This window comes from Strix aluco, chromosome 19 (genome assembly GCF_031877795.1).
Source record: "Strix aluco isolate bStrAlu1 chromosome 19, bStrAlu1.hap1, whole genome shotgun sequence".
Classification (NCBI taxonomy): domain Eukaryota; kingdom Metazoa; phylum Chordata; class Aves; order Strigiformes; family Strigidae; genus Strix; species Strix aluco.
Genome location: NC_133949.1, coordinates 14,724,683 through 14,747,317, shown reverse-complemented (window position 1 = coordinate 14,747,317; position 22,635 = coordinate 14,724,683). Strand labels below are relative to the sequence as shown.

Here is a 22,635-nt window from a genome sequence, read left to right as displayed (position 1 = left end):
TCCAAATCCATGCTTTATTTTTAAGGTTAATGTATTTCATTTGCTGTTTTCATGTGTTCTTTTCTCTCTTTGCCCTTGAACGGGAGAGTTGCTACAGGATTTAATTACATGTAGCAATCACTCCTCCAGCAGTATTTGAAGAGTATTTATTAACTGAATGGATGAAATGGGCAGGGCAGACAAGCAGCGTGCAGGTTTTAGCACGACCAGAGTACTCAGAACACTAGAGAGGATGAACTAAGCACCTGTCGTAATCTCTGATTTTGTAAGTTCTGTATATAGTTATTATCAGTGATTTAGGACACAATCCCTCAGTGTGCCAAGTACTCCCCCTCACTTCTGCATGAGCTGGGCTTTAGGACCGTATATGATTAAGCTAACCATGACTAGCTGCCTCTTCTAGCTCCTTCATAAAAATATTTAAATGGAGGAAGATTCTTTACGTAAAAGATGTATCTACAGAGATATAAATAAAAATGTCCATGCCCCGAACAATTGTGCAGATTTGGTCCTGATGGAGGTGAGAACATGGACTGTTCCACCTAATAATATTATTAACCACAAGGCTACAAAGCTCCAGGTAAGATTTTCTAGCTGTGTAATACTTGCCTGCAGTAGGTACATATTCCACTGTTTCCTGGTAGAGCCCAGTCTCACATCCCCGGTAACCATTGACTCGGTCTTAAAACACATTTTAAAAAGAAATTGCCTCGGGTTTGAAACCGAAGTCGGTGGCTGAGGAAATTCACTGTTCTGTTCTCACTCCTGCTGCTGCGGTGACGCTTCCGTGCGCCTGTCCTGGAGCAGTCCCCAGAGCCAGGACCAGCTCCCTCAGGAGTGTCCTCCCAGACCTGGCACCACCCTGCCATTGCAAGTGCAGGAGTATAAACCATACAACGAACCCCTGCTTCCCCCCCAAGGAGAGGAAGGTACCACAGTGACGTTCAGGTGTTGGTTGTGCCCCTCTGAGCACCACAGGCAGGCGGTGATGATGACAAGCCCTGTCTCAACACTCTGAATAGACCCCAAAACTGTCTGCGCAGGTACTTTGGCTTTTATACCCCTCTGGCACCGCTGCCACTCCCAGCAGGAAGAGGATCTGCCTACGCAGAGGACCAGATCCAGTAGCATTAGGAATTAATTGCTTATTTGATTTAAATTTCAGCAGCTCTGTAATGCAACAATCTTTAAACAAAAAGTAAAAAAAAACCTGTCAGGGGTAATTCTTGAAACCACTGTCCACCGCCAGAACAAGCGGCTCAAGGTCGAGGCAGAAGCAGGCGACGCTCGGGCAGCGCCGGGCCGGCCCGGCAGCGTGGCGGCCACGCGTGATCTCTGTCCCGCGGCCTGTGCCCCGGGAGGGGCCGGGTTGGTGTCCCTGCCCCGGGGGCCGGGCCCGGTGTGTCGTTCCTGCGGCATGGCTGTGGGCGAGGGTCCCGCTGCCCGGTGCCAGGCCCGGCTGCGGGTCCCAGGGGCGGTAGTGGGGCCTGACCCACGCACAGGCCCGGTCAACAAGGGGCCGGGCCCAGGCCGCGGGGTCGGGCCCCACTGGAGAGTGGGGCCCGCTGCGCTTCGCTCCTGCAGCCCCCACCGTGCAGTTTTCCCCGAAATTGAGCAATTTTGGCGCAGAAAGGCGTGGGGGGGTGCGGGGGGCGAGGCCCGCTGCTCGCCGCCGGGTGAAGGGGGCGCGGGGGGGGGGGGTGATCAGGCCCCGCCAGCAGCGCCTCCTCCGCGCCGGGAGCCAGTGGGCGCGCCGGGCCGGCCGCTCAGGCCATAGGCATCTCCTCATTGGCCACGCCCCGAGCGCGTTACCTGATTGGTCACGCCCCCCGCTGTGTTCTCTCAGGCAGCCAATAGGAGCCCGGCGTAGGGCCGGGCCCGGGAAGGGCGGGGTTAGAGGTGGCTGACCTGAGGTAACCCCTCGCATCACACCACCGCGGCGGCGGCGGCGGAGCCGTCGCGGGAGGCGGGACCGGCCCCGGAGGCGGGGCCCCGCCGTGAATGGAGAGGGGGGGGGGCCCGCGCCGCGCCCCCGCTAGCTCCGCTGCCCAGCGCCAGGCCGGGGGCCCGCCGCGCCTCCGCCGCGCCCGGCACCCTGAGGTGAGCGGGGCCCGGGAGCCCGCGCGGTGAAGGACCGGAGGGGCGCGTGTGGGCCGGGGCCGCGAGCCCCCGGTGCCGGCGGGCGGCGCTGCGCGGGGCTGCGGGGCTGGGCGGGGCCGGGCCCGGGGGAGCGCGGGCCGCGCCGCCGGCTTTGTCAGCACCGGGCGGGCGGGCGCGGTGCTCGGGGGCTGCTGGCGCGCCGCGGCCGCATGCGGTAGGGCGGGAAGAGGGTTTCCAGGCGCGGGGATCCGGCGCGGAGCCGCTCCTGCCGACCGGAAGAGCTGGTCGGTTTCCTCCCGGTGCCCGCGGTCCGGGCCAGCCCTTGCCGCGGCGGGAGGGCCGCCGGAGATCCGCCGGGCGACGAGTCCTGCGGTTCCCGTGTCAGATCACTCGTGTGACCTCCTCGGTTCTCCCCCACCCCTCGCGCACCTCTCGCCTGCCCCGGTGGACCCGGTGGTCGCGGTGGTGCCGCTCCAGCGCGGAACAACGAGTTGGTTGTGGCTTTACCTCGTGCGAGTGAGTTAATTCATCAGAAAAAAAAAAAAAAAAAGGCAGCAAATCGAGCGTGTTGAAGCCACCAAATCAGCGCATGAGGCGCTTGCTTTGCCAGCTCGGGCATCCCTCTTTTATTGCCATCCTTCTGCTGCTGATGGGATTTTAGGGTCTTGAGGGAAGAGTTTGGGGCCTGTTTTATCGGAGGGGCTGAAAGGAGCCGTGGGAATGGCTTCTGGAAGGTGCTGCGGGGTGCTTAGAAATAATAAAGTTGTAAAAGCAGATTTGCAGAACAGGTTATTTATTCTCACCTCTCCTCTCGTGGTGTCTCTTAAACCTTCTCGAGAAAGTTTTAAAGTGAAATACACCACGTTAAAAAAAATAAAATCCAAAGTCGGTTCCATTTTAGCAGGCTGTAAATGTTCGGCAGACCATTTAAGTTATGCCCAATTCTCTCAAAGACATGGGATTTAGACACAGTCTTGAGTGTTTTAGCAAACTAGGATAGCTGTAAATATAAGCTCTTTTTTTGTATGTATGTATGTATGTTCTTTTTGGAAGTGACACGGACATATTTTACCCGAGGAGACCTAGGAAGCATATATTCCACTTGTATATTTAGCTTTATGTGTCTAATGTTGATACAGTAAATCTGAAAACTAACTAACTAGAACTTCTAACCCGTGGACGTACACTTTTTGTACATTAGAAGCAAAAGAACTTTGTGGAGTATCCAATAATTGCTGAGAACATTTTAGGATAGGAAGTGAAGCAATGCCCAATTATTAACCAGGAGGCATGGCTCAGGCAGAGCAGAGTTGGACTCGTGGCCCACTGGTTGTGCAGAGATACAGGCTGGCGAAGTTTTGAGGCTGAGCGAGTCTTAGAAAGCAGCAGCGGTGGCGGCTGGCCTGACGGTCTGCGAGCAAGGAGCTCTGCGGGTGGATGGTTTGATGCTTGGTGGCCCGTGTTGGTGCAGAGATCATCTCTTTGCCCTCTCCTGATCTGGGAACTCACTTCCAGTCCCGGTGTAGGTGAGCATGTTGCTGCGTTTTTTTTTGTCTTCAGTAAAAGCAATTAAGTAGTCAACTTGTTACACAGATACCATCTATTTTTACTTTGTTTTAACCTTTTTTGTTGCCTTGTTTTCTCTTACCTGTGTTCATTCAGTTAGGGTGGTGCAAGTACACATGGCCCTTTCATTGTTTTAAAATTATTTGTGTTGATTAGCAATACCACAGATCCCTGGGCTTTAAACAGGAGACCTGTAAATAAAACTAGTTTTGTTAATTTTCTTTTTATATGACTTTTCAATATTGTAGAGGTGCTATTCTGAGTCTTTGAAAGAACCTACAACTCATTTTCACTGAAATAATAATGTTCTTTTCAGTAGTGTAATTGTCTTCGGAATGGCGTAGTTCGGAAAAACTAGAAACTTAATTTCCAACTGACATTATGCAAGAATGATCTTGAAGATAGGAATCATCTTGAAGTGAAACTGTTATAAAAACTTCTAAAGTCTAATAGTTCTACATGTGCATTTCACTGTCAAGCCAACAATTTTACTAATGATAGTAGTAGAGCTGTGGTGAATTGGGTTGTTTCACCTCAGGCAAAACCAGATACGTTACTTTTTGAATTTGGATTGCAGGGTTCTCATTGCTTGTAGTGTGAACGCCGTTTGGGTCTTAAAATACCTTGATATCTGCGGAGCTGGGGAGTTATGAAAGTGCTGTGTCTCTTCGGAACTCCAGTGTGAGCTGCTTTTCTTCAGGAGGGGGGAGAACAGAGTGGCCCAGGTTCTGTAAAGGTTCAGCTGTGATTGAACATATTTATGTGACTGAGCAAGCTGAGAGAGCACGATGTTACCTGTTTTAAAGTCTTTGCAGGATCTACTTCTCTATCTGTATCCTTCTGTAATTTACAGGTTTTTTGAAGCAAAAAGTTCTCTCTCTGCAAAAGTTGGCTTGTTTGACAGGCTATTGACACCTGAAAAAATAACTGTAGGGGCTGTATATAGCTGCGGAGCCATGCAATTTTGGTTTTTACGGTCTAATTCAACATTATTAAAACAAACGGTGTATGGTTAGTGGTACATGGATGTTGACTTGGTGGTCAGCTGAATTCAAGATGCTTGTTAGAAACTGGCAGTTACGTTTCAGACAGCAAATACAGCATGCAGAGGTTTGGTGAGACTCATGCATTCTATTTGCAGCAAAAGGCTTCCATGAGATCTCGCAGAAAATCTACATTTTTCTTGGCCCCAGACAATGCTGAAATAAATTCAAATACAAATAACTAATTTCAGCATGCCGAGAACAAGCCGAGCGTATGCCTAAGTGCAATGTTGAGTTACCAGCTGATTGCAAAACATTAGCGGAACTCATGACTTTGGGACTGGACTGCACAGGGTTGGAAGTGGACTGGTGAATGAATTTGAATGGGGCTTCATGGATAACTAACTGCTTTGGAACAGTGTTGTACAAACAAGATGTTTGAGTCAAGTTGTTTGAGCGTGGCATTGGGGATCAGGAGCCTTGGCATTGATTTGATGCTTTCTCACGCGGTATTTGAGTGAAACGCTTCGCTGCCTGTTCCTCTGTTTCCTTCCCTGCTTAGGAAAAAAAAAAAAGCCTTGAAACTTGCTTATTAATGTATAAGTTTTTGAAATTAGAAAAAGTTTTTCTTCTTTGAGAAAGGGTTGAAGTTTGGCTGTATCCCAGATTCCTCAGCACCGATGATTGTGCCAACAGTAAATCTGTCTGGATGAAATTCTCTAGGAGTGATCTGATGCCAGGATAAATATAAACGTAAATATTGTCTTCATGTTTATATGTGCAAACAAAATTTGATTAAACTTTACACTGTCTGAGCTCTAAGTCCTGCCTAAGCACCTCAGTTAAAGAAATCTTCCTGTATGGCTTCGTTTCTGTGCGTCACAGATAGGTATGCAGACATTACAGACATGCTTCCTCTTCTTCTCCATCTCTACCCTCAAAAAAGGCAGATTGATCCACCCTCTTAATGCTGGTGTCGGACAGATATTTGTGAAATAAAGTGGTTAAGTACACCTCTCTGCAAAATGAACTGCCTGTGGCCCCAGTGAAACTGGAGTTTGTGGGAGTAATGATGTCAACACAGGGTTTGATCTAAATAATTCAGTCAAGCACATTCATGGTAAAAGAGCATAAGCCAGTTGGATCAGTTTTTAATTCTCAGTTACTGATGAAAAGAAAGAGCATGGTGTTTAAGGATTGCACTGTCTATAAATTCCTTGTCTGTGCTCTAATTAAAACTACAGTCATGTCCTATTTGTGTTATAACATGGTCCAGTTTTGCTTGTGTACCGGATGAAAGCTGTCATGTTCATATCAAACCAATTATGCTGCATCCCTGTACTTGACATAACATGGCTATAATTAGCAGGACTGATGAGGTTTTCACACCGGTTTAGGATGTCAGTGTGGCATGAGAGTTAAGGGTATCAAACCAGTCCTTTCTGCATAGTGACGTAGCTGCTGGGAGAGTGGGGCCCTGAGGTAAACGTCCCCTCCTCTTGTCCTTGTCTGTATTGCTGTATCACAGTTTGTTTTACAGGTAAATTACTGTTTTTTTAATGTAAAAATATGGTATATCAGCTGGGCCTTCTAGCCACCAGTTTTTCACAAGATTTCTAATTGTCCTTGAGATTTACGCCAGACTGTAAAATTCAGCTGAAATCAGCCAGCAGATTCAGTAGTTGACAGAGAAAAAGAAGTTTGACATAAGTAGCACTGGTACAAAGCGTAGTTTCTTTTAGGAACGGAACTGAAATATGTATGGAATGATCGGGTGTGTGCTAACACGTTGCTCGGCGGTCGCCAGAAGGATGGACGAGCAGGAGGTGCCGCGGCGTGACTTGGACATCGCGGGTTCAGTTCCCGCTCCGCTCTGTGACCCGGAGCAAGTGATCTAGTCTCTTCTGTACCTGGGTTTTTTCATGACAGTCTTGTGTTCAATGATTCCTGTAGTTGGGAAAACAAACACGGAGTATTCTTCATAATATTTACTTGTTAATTCTTTTCCAGTTCGTTTTGGAAGTGGATAACTGCTCAGATTGCAAGAATAACAAGAGGTTAGTGCATTCCTCATTTTACAACGCTATGATTTCCAGCTGTGTGTAGTTATCATCTAAGTGCATCAAAGTCAGGCAGAGCAGGGCGTATCAAATGATTATTCCCCATCCCACCTGGCTTTGTGCTGTGAGGTGCTCCTTTGTTTTCTCCATCTGCCATGCTCTTTCTCAGTTGTAATTATTATCATTATTTTTTTTTAATTTTGAAGAAAATGCATTCATTCCCTTTTGGAACAACATTGAATTTTTGATACTCAGAGTTCCCCATGTTAAGAGATTCGTCTCTCTCTATGTAATGATTTTTTAAATGGAAAATGGAGACCTGGACTTTTGTATTTTCTTCTTAACAATTGTAAATCATGCCACTAAGTTTCAGTGTATTACCGTCAAGTAGATACTATCCCCTAATTGACATGGATGATCTGGGAACAAGAGGTTAAAGTCAGGGTGAAGTTACAGAAGATGGCTGAGCCCGTCTGACAGTTCACTGCTGCCAAATACGGGAGGTCTTGCACCTGGCAAGGGCTGGGGAAAGGGTGCTTTTGACCGATCGAATCCATCATTTGACTAGCAGTAAATAATGCTATGTGCAGTACCTAGCATTCAGATCCTGTTGAAATACAAATTTTTAATCCCGGAATTACAGAAGGGCTGAGATTGGAAGAGCCTCTGGAGATCATCTAGTCCAACCCCCTGTGTAAACAGGGTCAGCTAGAGCAGGTTGCCCAGGACCATGCCCAGTCAGACTTTAAATGTCACCGATAACTAACCAAAGAGTAATAGTAAAATAAAAATTTTTGATTTTTAGTCATGCATTTTTATGTGATTTTTTTTTTTTTTCTTTTAAGTACCTACTGCAGTTTTGTCTAAACTATCAGGTTCTGCAGCAGATCAGAATGACCACCTGCTTTGATCTTACAGTCTTTGTGCAAACAGAAGAGTCAGTGATTACAGCAGAAGTAACTATTCTTGATCCTGGACTCCTGTCCGGGTTCAGCTATGGTGTTGTAACATTGCATCTCCCATCAGAAGTGAATCTTGCTTTGTCCTTTTTGTTCTACAATAACAGGTATTAACCTCAGGTTTTGGGTTTTTGCTTTCTTTTGCCCCTTACAGTGCTGAGAGCCCAATTTGTAGGAGCCATGGAAGAGTCTTCCCAACCCACTAAACCCCTGGAGATGAACCCTCACTCTCGCTTTATTATTGGCTCTGTGTCGGAGGATAACTCAGAAGATGAGACAAGCTCCTTGGTGAAACTTGATCTGCTAGAGGAGAAAGAGAGGTCTTTGTCACCTGTATCTGTCTGCTCGGATTCCCTCTCAGATCTAGGACTTCCTAACGCTCAAGATGGCCTGGCAAGCCATATGAGGTATGGATAAAATAGTACTCAGATTCAGTCTTCAGTGTTTTTATCCCAGCCATTCCAAAGATAATCCAAAGATTCAACTTTATATCTGGGTTTGGCATCAAATGTTTTTGTTGTGCCAAAACATCATCTGGCATTCTGTTTCTGGATGATCTCTTCTATGTTTATCTGTACCAAAACCTTCTGTTTTCCATTGGTGTTAATGAAATATCTGTGTCTAAATTCCTTAAGCACTTTTCAGACATCTCAGCTGTTGAATGTTATGGTGGGCTTGCTTATACTGCCTGTCTCTTGTCCCCCCTTTTGGAAAATTGGAATGTGTTGACTGAGATCTTTAAGGTTTTCACTTGTGTTTTAGACGGGCCCTGTGTGTTGAGAACAAGGACATGAATTTGTTTATTTTGTCTTTGTATGGGATTTGCTGCTTTATATGTAGCCAAAGAATTGGCAATACCCCTGGGTAAGATCAATCACTCCATATTGCTTGGAATGTTTTTTGGTTTGGATAGAGAAAATTTTGTGGATGGTTAAAGAAGAGATTGGTATCCTGCAAAGTGGTGATAAGCCAGGGCTTGATATGGTAGCTACTGCTTGCGGCTCGGGGAGATGTTGGCCTCACGGCTGGGAGAAGGGCTGTTTCACTCCTACTCCTAATTCTTTGTGGCTTGAATGAACTATGAAGTTGGGATTTTGAGATCATGGGGTTAATATTTGCTTGTCAAAATGTCCCTTTATTTTTACGGAGTTGCTGATTTACATACCATCAGCGGGATGTACCCACTGGGGTTTTCTTTGTTAATTTTGAAGAAATGGTTCCAAAAAGGCTTCTGGCTCTTACTGACCAGTAGTAGATATTTATACAACCAGCTAATGCTTTCAGCTTGTTCTTCTGTTTTGCTGGTTTCTTTGCTTGGGCAGATTAAGGAATTTTAATCTGTCCTTTTATTGGTGGTTCCCTTCCCACTTTAGGGAGACGGCCTCTGATAACAAATAGTAGCAGGCTCTGGGTTGGGGCAGAAGGGGGGTAGTAGTCCAGACCTTACAGAGTTGTTACGGTCATGCCAATGGACGTGTTTAGCCAGCTGGCACTAATATAACAGATATAAAATCTTAAAGCAAATTTTAAGGGAATTACCTTTCCAAAGACTGCCAGTTATAAAATTTGGCAGCACAAAAGGTAATTCTGAAGCAGGAAAAGATCTAGCCCTGTAACTATATATATTTTAAGAACAGAAGAAACTGGATGAACACATAACCATTAGTGTGGAAATAGACAATAGGAGAGCAAGAAAATCAAGCAACTTCTAGGACACTGCCTGGCATCAGAGAGCTGTAATGCAATAGGTGTGCAACCTTGAGCACCTCTGTTGTAACTTGCTTACTTTGGCACGCTCTTTTGAGGGTACTTGACTTTCAGTTAAATTGGAGAGAAATGCCAATTCAAATAAAAAAAGTTACAGCATTAATAGGCTGTTTTTCTAAGATAAAGTAAGATGAATTGAAATAGCTTTCCAGAATGGTAGTCCCTTTCATCCAAAGATTTCCAAATAATGTGTACAGATGGAGAAACTGAGACAAAGACAAGTTCAACAACTTGCCTGGAGTCACTCTGTGACAGTGAATTAATGGAACACGGGTATTCTTGCTTCCAGCTTCCTTTTGGTAATCACAAAGGTACAACACTTTGTAAAGTGACAAAGATAAATTCATGGGGAGTTCTGTACAGTTTGACTAGCGGGTCAAACAAGGTGCAGGTCCATGGGAGCTTATCTCTCTGAAGAAGTTACCAAAAATCTTTCCTTTTGTTGGTTAGTTTCACACAGGAAGTTTTGATCAGTTAAAGACAGAGATAGCTTGTATTTGAGGTGAGGGGCTTTGCTGCTGAGAAGTCCTTCTCAGGGAACAGTTATGGCTGAAATCCAGAATTTAGGCTGCTGGAAAGGGGTTCGTGGGTGTACCTGTAGTAACAGGCATTGCTGCTTCTCTTTTGTTCTTAAACCTCCATAAGAAGCGACATCACGTTGCCAGTTCGCGAAGCGTAGATGGTTCAGCAGACTGTTGGGCATGTGTTCAGTACCTGAGATTTGCAGGTCTCCTGCCTGGGCTGGAAAACATTGCTGAGAACCTTATCGTCTGGCGGGGTTGTGATGTCTAATCGATGTATCCTGACCCAGCTAGGGGAGCCTGTGTGCCAATCCATGTCTCTTCAGTTGAGCATGCAGAGCGTGTGTGCGCTGTGGTGTTCCATCTATCACCTTATTGATCTTGTTAAGTGTTTATGCTGTTGCTAAAGACAGTCCCGCTGGGACAGGTTGTACAATATAGGCTGCCATACCACTGGAGATCTTTGAGGACCTTTGATTGTGCCAGTTGGCTGCTATTATATAGGATTGATAAAGCCACACTCTGATAATGAACTTTAAATTGGTGTGTGGAACACCAGTGCTTAACAGAAATTGTGTGTTGGAAGAGGGACCATGCAGGCTAAAACGTTCTGATTCTTTTCTTGCTTGTAGTTGTGCTTTATTTAAAGATTATCAGTAATAAAAATCATGTAAATGCCCTCCTCACTCTGTTACAGCTGAAAACAAGTGCCGTTGAAGAAAATACTCTTTGTGTACAGTTTACATCAACAAAATCTACTCTTTGTTGCGTTTTGCACCTTAAGATAATCAAACCAAGCATACCATTTTTTCTTAATCTTTCTGCTTCCAGGCATCCTTGTATTGTCTTTGAGTTCAGAAGTTTCCCTCAGCACTTCCCACCGAAGGCAGTAGTCCTGTTGGGATACAGTTTTTGTTGTAGTGTAGTGAGCTGTAAGACAGGTGCAGTGCTCCTTTCTGAAGTTTTAGTGGTAGATTAAGTAATTCTCTCTAAATGCCACTTGGAAAGTACTTTGGATTTGCTCGTTTTGTTTAATAAATTGTTCTTGACTATTGCTAAATTTAATTCCTAGCTTCAAAGATGGTATCTTGTATCAAATTCTTGTTTAAAATAGACTAAATCCTGCATGTCTTCTGATATTTACACATCAGGGCTCTGGTTTCATAAGCAATGAGATGGGTGTGCAGAGTCACCTGACAATCCTTGATTCGGCTGAAAGTCAGATTTTTGGAAGTAGCTCAGCTGTTACCTTTGATAGTCAGCCCGCAGAGATTTTGGCTCTTAGCGCCTAACATTATTTGGACTTCTCAGTAAATAGTCTCAATAAATTGCTGAGGTGCTTAAGAAGAACTAATCATCTATTAAAGTAATTTTGGAAGAGTTCCTCAATTTTACTGTGGACGGTGGTGTGTTGAGTACGCCCAGCCTGGCACTGGGTCAGGATGCCTGCTTAGAAACCAGTCCTGGAGTGATTGCACAAAGTACTAAAAGCAATAAAGGATCCTTTTGAGCTTGTTCTGAATTCATAAAAATTCCTTTCCAGCCTGACTGTGGTTAGGGGATTACACTATAGAGCATTGATCTTGTAAAATTATAAGCGTCGCTGTAATTTTATGCACAAACGTGTGTGTAGAAGTACAAGTATGCATTAGTGTCTGCAAGGTGGATGCTTTCACTGCCACATCCCAGACTGGTCCAGCTGCATCCAGAAGGATTTCTCCTTCGCTGAACAGACTCCTTCCCGTTCCTGGCTTTCTGCAAAGTCCTGGCTGTGGGGCTGCGGCTGGAGCTGAAGGCTCCTCCTCTTCCCCTGCTCTCTGTGCTATCAGTTGCCATGGTGCTGCTGAGTTGGTTTTGTTTTTTTTTTTTTTTTTGTGTAGGGCCACTTGCATGGGTTTGCATCTCAGGGACCAGAAACTGGAATTGCATGCCTCTTGCCGAGACATTTTCCTTTCCATACGATGAATTGCCGTTGGCTCAGCAGATAGGGGAGAGTGATACTGTTGCATGTTTCTGCAAGTTATTGAAATAAAGCTGTGCATCTTCAAGGAACCCCTGCCAGAACAAAGGATTTAGTTTCCTTTTTGCTACCATTGCTGCCAGGGAGTGATGTTGTGATTTATATTTTGAACTTCATCCACCTGGAGTGAAAAGTTGAATTTCCTCCTGTATTTGTTGAAAAAGAAGCTTGTAAGGTGGTTTGAACTCCTAGCTGTTTCTGGTTATGCTGATAACCTGTGGATTATAACTATTGTTCACTGAACACTAAAGTGAATACACTTTAAAGGACTTTTGATCTGCATACCTCTCAAAAGTAGCATTCTTCTTATTTTGCTGTAACATGTTTTACTCCCTTTGACATCAGTTAACATGAGAAACATCTCTATATTCAGTAATTTGTAGGGAGATTTTGCAAAGATGAGCTGGCTGAGATACCACAGTGGTGACAGTCTCCTACTTGCTTACGTACCTGATACTTCTAATTGACAAGATAACAAATTATACTTTGTCCCTATCGGAATACTTTAGGGCCCTCTCCTGTGTTTTGCTGAATGCCCTCATTTTTCACCCAGACGGGGACATGTAGCAAAGGCATCCAAAGACAAGTGTTTTTGCAGAATCCCCTCAGAGCCTAGTGCTTGTATCCTCAGTGGCTGCAGGAGAAGCTGTCAATGAATGTTGGCTTGTGACAAATCTGGGAAAAGAGGAAGTGTCATTAGAACCATTTTAGGTAGGGAAAGCAAAGAATGTCCAGGCTAGGGAATAACTTGAATCTCTTGACTCCATATCGTAACTCCGTCTGTAAGACTGGTAGCTGAAATGGGCTGCACCATGCTTTCCATACAGGATTCTCTTACACTAGGCAAAACCTCTTTCAGTGATAAGTTTTATGCAAAACTCCTCCACCCACCCCTTTAATTCTGGTTGTTAGAAAAGATACATTCTCTCCTTCATGCAAATAAGATCTGTTCAACACTTGGACTTTGTCAAAGAGGACCAGGAAGGGTCCTTGGCAAAGATTTCAGTTCTGCTCTCTTCTCAGGTGCAGAACTGTCTGTCACTGTTGTTACTGACTTTTGTCTTGGTGGAGAGTGTTAGGCAGTTGCTCCAGGGACATGTGGGATTTTGTACATCAGGATGTAAAAACAGAGATCTTTCAGTACTCTGGTTTTAGGAACTGGAGTATGGATATCAATTCAATGTAAATTTGGATATATATTTGGATTGACATTTGGATTTACTGGGTATTTTTAAGGGGTGAAAATTTGTGTTCTGAAAGATAAATCTGAAGGAGAAGGAAGGGGCTTGGAGCATGCAGGAGGCTAGAGGCTTGTTGAGCACGAGACGTGTAAAGTTGAATGCAGAAAACCTTGGGAGGAGCAGTTAGAGGGAATGGGGAAGGTTGAAGAGTGTCAGGAGTGAAGTGGTTTTGATCGTAGTACACAAGAGTGTGTGACCCAGAGGAGCTCAGTGAGCTTTAAACCATCAGGTTCCCTCCCATAATAACAGCTGGGATGTTGCTTTGGAACTTGGACAGAACGCCAGTGATTTGGTGTGTGCATCCTGTGAGCATGGTCCAGTCTAAAATGCATATAGCATGGCAGGTAAAAAGCCAGATACGTGGTTTAGGAAAGGAAAATATCTGACAAACAAGTGTCTCAGCGCTGAAAATCAGCATCCATTGCAGCTGTTGGTACTTGGTTAGTTGAGAGGAATCCTAGCAGCTTGTGCCTATTTGGGCTTTGTAGTTTTGGAACCAAAGCTGCTGCTTTAGGCTAAAGACCTGCCCTGATGGCTGTTCAAAGTCTGCGTTAGCATGAAAGTGAAGTTATTTAGCCAGGGAGTAGGGAATGGGCTGTTCTTGTTTTTTTGTGCTGCATCCTTTATTTAATTTCCTGAAATCCTTAGGCTTAATCCGTTGTCAGAGCTGAGTTGAGGTTTTTTTGATTTATAGGTTGAAGCACTGATTTCTGGCACTGTCTGCATTCAGGCCAACTGTTCTGTCTCTTTAAAATCACAGGCAAAAACTGTCTTTGAGTAAGTCCAGATTGCTGCCTCCAGTGCCCATTAACCAAGACACAGTGAACCATTTACTCCGGCTGCAGAATTCTGCAGTGCTTGCTGGACTACATATATGCTTACTCTTTCTCTCTGCCTTTTTGTGAAATAGGTTGCAAGGACAGATCTAAAACCAGAGCAGATCTTACGGGTGCTTCAGCTGGTTTGAGTCATACCACCCAGTTCAGATACACGTTCACATCAGCGCTTACGTATTTATAAAACATAAAGCCCAAATTGGTGATGAGAGCTGCCCTCTCTCCACACCCTTTACAGGTCTAATCCGGAGCGAGGGGGGAAAAAAAAATCCTTTCTCGGGGGGTGTGTGTGTGTGCGTGTGTGTATGTGCTGCAGTCTCCTCAAGGCTGCCTTTCAAACAAGCCAGCTAATGCATCACTGCCTTTGGAATAAACCGCTACGTCACTGATAGCACTTGGCATGTTGCAGTGCTGGGATCAATGCAGGCTCCTAGCTGCGATGTGCGTCAGGTATGTGTCGGTGATGAATGCTTTTTTCTCGGAGGCTAGAACAGAAGAGAACCGCGCAGGCTTTCCTTTTGTCTAACAGCAGGCCTGGGCTCTGAAGAGGGGGATGGTTTTCATGTGGTATTTGCCATTTGGGTTCTGAGTAGTATTATGTTTAGGGAATGAGCTTTGTAGAGTGTGTGTGTTTGGTGGTAAGTATTGTATCAGTGACACATCCTTGTGTAGCGTATTTTTGTAGGGATGTTGCTGCGAGTGGTGTCCATTGATTTCACAGCAGTGAATTCAGGTGGTAGAAGGCACAATGAATGTTTTTAGCCAATGCTGAAGCTGCTCCTCTAACATCAAGCTGTGTGTACATGTAGGATTTGTTTCCTTGCAGCTACAATGCTCAGAAACTGTTTGGATTGGGGGCTGTGGGTGGGGTTTTTTGGAGGACAAGCAAGTATTTGGGAAATGGTTTTCACAAAACCTGAAAAATAAAATTTCAGTTATACTGTGCATAAATTTTAATCTTGAATCAGGTTCAAAAACTGGGAAATCTAATGGAATCATAGATCATGCAAGTATTTTATTTTGAAAATGATGGAATACACCATTTTCTACATGAAATACACATCCAGTAGAGTCACTGAATGTCTGTTGGGTTTTGCTGGTCTTACGTAGTGATGACCAGAAGAGAAAGCGACACAGATTTTATCAAGCAGAGTCTGTAGGCTCACGATTCTCTACCCTTACGATGTCTTGTTTGGAACTGGTGAAGTGGTGGGGTTGTGGTAGCCTCCCTGCAGAGGTGCAGAGAAGTAGGAGCCTGTTGAGCCAGGGAGAGCAGACCTCCATGGCCGGAGTCGTTCCTGCTGGAGTGTGGGAGGCAGAGACCCCAGGTTTGCTCCGGTGGGCTGGAAGCTGGGATCTGTACCACACCTGGGTAATGGTGCAGCGGGAGGCCTTTCCAGATGGAGGCAGTGCTGGAAATATTTCAAGACAAGCTGCTTTTTCTTACATACTTCTGTTTTAAAATGAATTAACTGGGAAATTTCAGGTGTACTTCGTAGTTGGGTAGTTTGATTAGTTCTTCAAAGGGGAAACAAAGGCCGATAGGTGAGAGAGGCATTTGGTTATTAGGTAGATATATAATGTTGGGGTTTTTTGAGTGGTTAAACTCTGTTCTTTCCCTGGTATCTCTTGTCTTTGCTGTCCTGTGAAGAGATTTCTTTCCTCTGTGCCTGCTGCCTTCACTGCCGCAGCGTGTCGCTGTCCCCTTTCCCCTTCTGCTGACAAGGCTCGAAGAAATTGGATCCTCACAGAATTGTTTGCCTGCATTTTATCAGACACGTGGCGCTTGCTGTTGGTCGCTGCTCGTATCGCCTGTGCTGTTCTTAGTTCCCAGTCTCCTGCAGTGACCTCACCTTGCCCTTCAGGGCTCGGGGTTACATACTGTCATCACGTTAATGTGACACTTTTCCTGTGGGTACTTGTTCCATTTTTTGAGTGATCCCCCTCCTGGGTGATTGCATGGCTTTTGCTCAGGCTTTTGGAATGTGTGTGCAGCAAATAAAAGCTGTGCTACCTGGATATGGCCCTACACCAGGACAGACCCAAATGTCGTGAAATTTAAAAATGTAATCCAGTTGCTGTGTCTAGTTCCAGTCCAGGTTTCATCATCACTGTATTGCTGCAGTTGTTGCCCTTGCTTATCCTCTCCCTACCCCCAAATTCGCAATTTCTGTTTTTGCATGTGCTTGGTACTGAGTAAACATGCTTCCTTTCTCCAGAGGTGTTGGTGGACCCTGCAGTACTGTAGCACTTTGTTTGTGAGGATATTTATTCTTACAGCATTTGGAGTGATCTCATCCCCATTTCATAGGGGGAGAAACAGAGGCACAGAAAACTTAAGTGACCTGTCCAGGGTCTCCCAGCTTCCCGGCTGGTGTCCAGCACGAGCTGTTGTCTCATGCCTGGATCTGGATCACCGCTGCACTCTGTGTGCGGGTACAAACTGTGCCTCTGACTTTCTTCTCTGCAGTCTTGGAAGTGCTTTCCTTGTCACGTCCCCACCCCTCCTGAAAATCTGATATTAAATCCTACGTGTTGATAGAATTCTTCGGGCAAATGGGCCCCTGTAGTTGCTCCTTCGCTCCCGCAAAGCCTCCTGCTGAGGAGGGGCTGGCCTGCAGTCTCGCAGCCAGGGCTGCTCCGGATGCTGGTGGAGCGCGGGGAAGCGGTGCGGTCCCCGCTGCGTTGTGGGGAGCATGAACTGGGGCTGAGCCGTGCTGCCAACGGCCACTGTGCATCGTGTGGGCTGCAGCAGCGGTGCTCTGTGCTAAGCCTGATTACGTAACCTGTAGATCATTTTCTCTCTTTCCTGATCAGCTGCTTTCCTCTGAATGCAGGAGAGGGAAGCTGCTACCCTCTCTGTGCATGCTGCGTCACAGGAAGATTGACTGAGAGAGGGGTGGTGGAAAGCAAGGGACAAAGGTTAAAAGATTGAAGCAATCTGGGAAGTGCCACTGCTTCAAGGAGAACCGCGTGAGTGCAAGAGGCTCTTTGCAGCTTTCTCCTGCTGGGTTTTGAGCTGCAGTATTGAAAAAAATAAAAATAGCAGCAGCAACACTAGACGAGTCATAAGCAAGCCTGAAATCTGTTAATTCCTTCACTGAGACAGCATGGAGGATTCTGCAGAGCAGAGTCAGGAAATGAGGTATCACATGCTGCAAAGGTAAGAATTACAGATCTGATTGTCTCCTGATAGCAGCAGCTGTCTTGGACTGAGGCAGTTGGGCACGTTGTCCTGGAAATGCGTACTGATATTTTTGCATGTTAATTTTATTCTCTGAAACCTCACCAGTTACTGTGAGGTATCTGTGCATGCAGTCTGTAAGAAAGATGCTAGAATACATCTTAGGTGGGGAATCAGTGTTAAAAAAGTTTGAGATTCTGCACAACTTCTAACCTCTGTAAACTCTGAAGGATAGATGAGCATTCTGAAAGTTGTGACACTTTGCACACTGCAGTTGTGACCTAGTGATTAATAGGGATGACTAGTACTAACTCAGCATTTATTTTGTTTTGTTTAGAGCTCAGTGTTTTTTCTTCATTGCTGCCCAACTTCTACCTCATCTTACCCTGCAAAAAAAAAAAAAAAAATCCTGTTTTGATTATAATGTGCAGCCTGTGGTTATTAGTAAATCAACTTAATGTCCTTGGTATGCTTACTGTCATAAATTAAACTGAACTATACTTGCTGATAAACAAGTGTTTGTGCATTATTCCACATGATGAACCTCTGGTTCTGTTGACATTTTATCTGTAGCAGTATCTTTATGTGTGTAGTAATTTAAACTTGGCGGGATAGTTCATATTCATACGCGTTCACAGATTCTGACCCAAGATTTTTATCTTTTTTCTATTTTTGTTGAGACTGCTTTCAGTAAACCTGCCATGAACAAACTTGTCTCAGTTGTTGGACTGTTCTCATTCCTTGCCATGCCATAGATTCTGACCCTCTTTAAATGCACAAATTCAGCAGAAGTTCAACCTTAACTGCACCTTTCCTCCTTTTCTTGCCTGTTGGCTCCTGTCCTTGAATTCCTGGGCTGAGATTATCAGAGAGCAGTTTGTGAACTCATGCTCATGGGACATGTTTTAAGTTCAGTGACAGTGTCTATCTCTGGAAGTGTGGCTGGCTGGAAGAAGGGAAAGTGCACAGGGGAAGAACCTCTGCACATATAACTTGTGCTTATGCCCTGTTTAGAACAGATTTTCCCTTCCCAGTTAAGCTCAACATTTGCAAGTCTGTATCTTGAAGTTCTCCACCAGCATGGCTGTTTGTCATGGGAATATCTCACCTGTGGGAGAGGAAGATCAGTGTGTTAACGCAGAATACAGGGTCTGACTTTCAGGTGCTGTAAATATGCTTTCTTGCTGTTCTGGAAATCCTCACAAAGTCAGGGTTGTGCCACAGTAGGATGTCACAGCCAAAGTAGATGGTGTGCGTGAAGGCGGAGAGGAAGGGAAGGATCCACTTGATCCTATGTGTGGTAGATAAACGGGTCTTTATGGTCAGATCTGGGCACTAATCTTGCCTTACCTGAAAGATCGCCTTTTGTTGTAGTGCGGTTCTTGGTTGGTTATACCAGGATTTGGCATATACCTTTTTGAACAGGTTGTACTAGATGATATGGGTCAAGATCCTTTTTGTTAATGTGTACTGGAAAGCACAGCATAGTCTGGATTAGCACCATGGTCATTCACAGGAAAGGTGGGTAAGAGAAGAATCTGAATTTAAACCAGATACTAGTTACAGTTTGTTTAGGGCTTCTTTCATCAGCAAATTTTTTAGTCAAAATACTGGTCTGTGGTATTACTGTGCTCCTGGTGAGGAGTTAAGGAGTGTCTGCATTCCAGGTGGGTAAATCTTTGTAGGCCACAATGTGGTTATGAGGGAAGGCGAGGGGGAGTCTGTGTGTCTCCTCCCGGGCTGTCACCAAGCCCCTCTGCCAGCAGCTCATTCAAGCCTCACACGGGGCAGTGAACGTCTCAGGTGCAGCTCTCGGGCTACCTGACCTTGGTGGCTGTGTTTATAAAAGGGATGCTGTGCATGGCTTGCCTTGTCCCTGTGTTGGTTTTCCCCTTTGTGCTCTCCTCCAGCAATTCCAGTCGTTTTCTGCCGTATCCCATCCCATTTCCCCATGGAGTTGCTCAATGGCAGCAGCACTTCAGCAGCTGATTAGGCTAGAGGTTGCTGACAGGTTTCCCATGGCCAAGGGGCAGCCAGCAGGGCCCAGCAGCCAGCTGACCCCCTTGGTTGCTGTTGGGTCTTTCCAAAGTATTGGGTGAATTTTAAAATACCTTCCCAATATTCATTTCTCCTTCCTACAGAAAGGTTGTGTAATCCTGTGTGGTGGCAGGGGTAAGGACTTCAGTGTGTTCGTGGGAAAGGAACCTGTTAAGGAAGGCATGCTAAATACAGTAAGAAAAATAGGTGAACTCTGGGGTGACCTGAGAGGTAAAGCTTCAGGGGCTTTAAAATAAAAAGCATCTTATTTCCCCAGTTATGCTGCACTATGGTAGATGCACAGTGTGAAGAGTAGGTCTTTGCTTTTCTATTGAGTGTCCCCTCAAACAATTTCAGCTTTGTAAATTTTAGCAAATCAAATCCTGTACTGCTTGCAAAAGCAAAGGACGATTTATCCACATGCTATTTCTGTGGAAGCTGAAGCATAAGAAAGGGAAGCGACTGTCCCATTCCCACACAGTGATGATGGCAGAGCACAGAGCTGATCTTGTCAGACACAAAACTGGCTTTCACTGTTTGTAGTAGAAGTAACGTGATTCATTTGTCCTCTAGCTCTCAGAACTTTTGGGGAAAATACTAAAGACTGGATGGTGGAAAATTCTTGGAAAATGATTTTAAGTAGCCAGTCACAGAGTCTCTCGTTTGCACCTGGAGATTTATTTGCTGTGGTTCCCTGAGAGGATTTCCTTACGGAGCCTGATCTTAGTAGCTTGTTTTACCAAAGCCAGAAAACGTTGTTGTCGTTTTCCAGCTTTCCTAGATGAATTGAAAGCAACGTGGAGGACCAGTGTTTTTCTGTGTTGGGCAGCAATATACAGTGAACATATTTTTACCTCTTTATATATTATCATAACTAGAATTTCTCCAGATAACCTGGCTTTTGCAGAGAGATAGCTGAAAGGTGGTTGAAAAACAGTTATCCCTGTAAAAGCTGAGGACCAGGCCATGGTGGTCTTGGCGGCAAGGAGTGATTCTGCTTGTCTACTTGGGGAACATGGTCAAGGGGAGCTTTACAAATTATTCACATATCTTCTTCTATTTGTGTACATCTGCACCGCCAAGTTGCTTTTTTCTGTCAAATTTCCTTAGGCCCAGTATGTCTGGTTTACACCTTGTAAAGCAAGGCCGGGACAGGAAGAAAGTTGATGTGCAGCGGGATTTCACTGTGGCTTCTCCAGCAGAATTTGTCACTCGTTTTGGAGGGAATAAAGTTATTGAAAAGGTAAGTTACTGACCTCTTTGTCTTTAGTGTATTGCATTTTGTTCCCTTCTCTTGAGCTATGACTTCTCTCTATATAAAGCTGTACATTGCAGATGTCAAAATATTAATATTCCTGAACTTGAAAGTTCTACTTCTGCCTGTAATCATTCTGTTTCCATTTTAGTTTATATGTGATAAATAAACATCCCATTGTTTCAGCTTAGTGTGACAGGATAAAAAATTTAGTGAGCTAGAGCACTTCTGCTGATACAGAAGGATTTATAGACAGATAAAACAAAAACAGGCTGGAAAAAACACCAAGAAATGTATTTTTAAATACATAGTCATTTAATGGATGAGGTCTCTTCCTTTCAGGTATCAAAAGTTTTAGCCGCTCATTATGTCTGTTCTCATGGGTCCTTCTGCTTTTTAATCCAAACAAAGCATAATACCTTAAAATCTTTACAGTTGAGCAAGAACTGATTTTGAATTGACTGATGGGCCATTAAATGTTCTTACTGAATTGAATGCTGACTAATGAAACTGCACAGCCCCAAAATTGGACAAAGAGTCTGCAGAGAAAAAATTCGTTTTCATTATTGTTTAGAGTTTTGTGCTATTTGGACTCTATTTCACCCCTGCTTCTAATATACTCAGGTCCTGATAGCAAATAATGGCATTGCAGCAGTGAAATGCATGAGATCCATCCGACGCTGGTCCTATGAGATGTTTCGAAATGAGCGGGCAATCAGATTTGTTGTCATGGTGACTCCTGAGGATCTGAAAGCAAATGCAGGTGAGTTGTAAAGGCAAGTGAAGGTGCACAACCTTCTCCTTGCACAGCCCTGTGTGCCCACAAGGATGCGAGGAGCTGAATGTATGTCCATTGCATCGCGTACCATTTTGTCAAGTAACAGATTTTTCTGGGAGGACATTAAGCACTTCCAGCCTTGTAGATTTAGGGAGTTTTAGACCAAGTACCGTTTATTAGATTTGCAATCTAAATAAGACCTTCTCTGTGTTTGCAGAGTATATTAAAATGGCAGATCACTACGTCCCGGTTCCAGGAGGACCGAACAACAACAACTATGCAAATGTGGAACTCATTCTTGATATTGCTAAGCGGATTCCAGTGCAGGTGAGGAGTGTCAAAGATAGTTTTGAAAACAGGAGGTAACACTGAGCAATCTTCTCTCCTTAAATAACAAGTTGCATCAGGGGAGAAAGACAAGTCAAAGAAATTGAAATTACAAACCTATACTAGCACCAAAAGGCAATGCATGTTACAATGCAGTGGATTTCCCAGTGTGAGTATCTGCAGTTAGATAGAAGGTTCCCTTCACCATTTCACTTGTCTGCACTTAGTTCCTCTTTAACAGCTTGCTGGGGCAGCCTTTTGGCTTTGATGCAAGATGCGAGACACTAGCCCTTTAAACTAAGCATACCATGCAGTTCAGGAGGCTGCTCTGGCTTAGGAATGTTATGAGGCTGTTTTCAGTGAGGGAAAGAAAGACTTGAAGTATCTGCATCCTTGCTATTTCTGCTCAGTTGCTTGTTTTACTGAAAGAAAGAGTGAATTATGTTATTTTCTTCCACAGGCTGTGTGGGCTGGCTGGGGCCATGCATCTGAGAACCCTAAACTACCAGAACTTCTCCACAAAAATGGAATTGCTTTCATGGGTGAGGATATATCCTTCTGAACTAATGTCTAGTTCTTATTTTAAGATGGGTAGCTTTAGCGAGATAGAAGATCCTGAGTCTAAAGGAGAGCCATGAGGTATGGTTTACAAGTGCAAGATTGATGATATGTTCTTTACAGTAGTCAGAGCAACGGACGCTGCTATCTAACAGTGTAACCGGTTCCCAATCATTGAGGCTCATGAAACGAGATAAGGTTTGGACACGTGCTGGGAAATAGTTCTTGTATGGGAGAAGCGGCAAGTTCTCCAACATATCTTTGAATATTGTGAGATACAAAATCAAAAAGGTTCCTGTTAAAGCAGGTTGTTTCAAAAGGTGAATGTCCCTGTTGTCATTTTAAAAGGGTGTTTGTAGTTTGGTTTTATGGAAAGAGTGGAGTTTTATGTGGACAGCACACGAAGTTTGTGATCCGGTTAGCAGTGTAGTTAACCGAGTTCT

At 44.8% G+C, this 22,635-nt stretch overlaps 1 protein-coding gene across 8 annotated transcripts in view; it reads left to right on the top strand.

The window, feature by feature from the left end:
* Window positions 1-2,029: 2,029 nt before the first annotated feature.
* ACACA (acetyl-CoA carboxylase alpha) overlaps window positions 2,030-22,635 on the top strand; it is a 132,621-nt gene continuing 112,015 nt past the window's right edge. For 4 of the 8 annotated variants that reach the window (XM_074845426.1, XM_074845424.1, XM_074845425.1 and 1 more), the window contains exons 1-7: window positions 2,030-2,100; window positions 6,660-6,706; window positions 7,823-8,075; window positions 20,385-20,517; window positions 21,154-21,292; window positions 21,525-21,634; window positions 22,095-22,176. In XM_074845426.1, the coding sequence (XP_074701527.1) occupies window positions 7,849-8,075; window positions 20,385-20,517; window positions 21,154-21,292; window positions 21,525-21,634; window positions 22,095-22,176 (691 nt within the window). In that variant the 5' untranslated portion in view covers window positions 2,030-2,100; window positions 6,660-6,706; window positions 7,823-7,848. Of the gene's footprint in view, window positions 2,101-2,601; window positions 2,617-3,396; window positions 3,627-6,659; window positions 6,707-7,822; window positions 8,076-16,969; window positions 17,217-18,359; window positions 18,400-20,384; window positions 20,518-21,153; window positions 21,293-21,524; window positions 21,635-22,094; window positions 22,177-22,635 lie in introns of those variants that run through there. The other 4 variants (XM_074845423.1, XM_074845422.1, XM_074845427.1 and 1 more) reach the window with 4 other exon arrangements.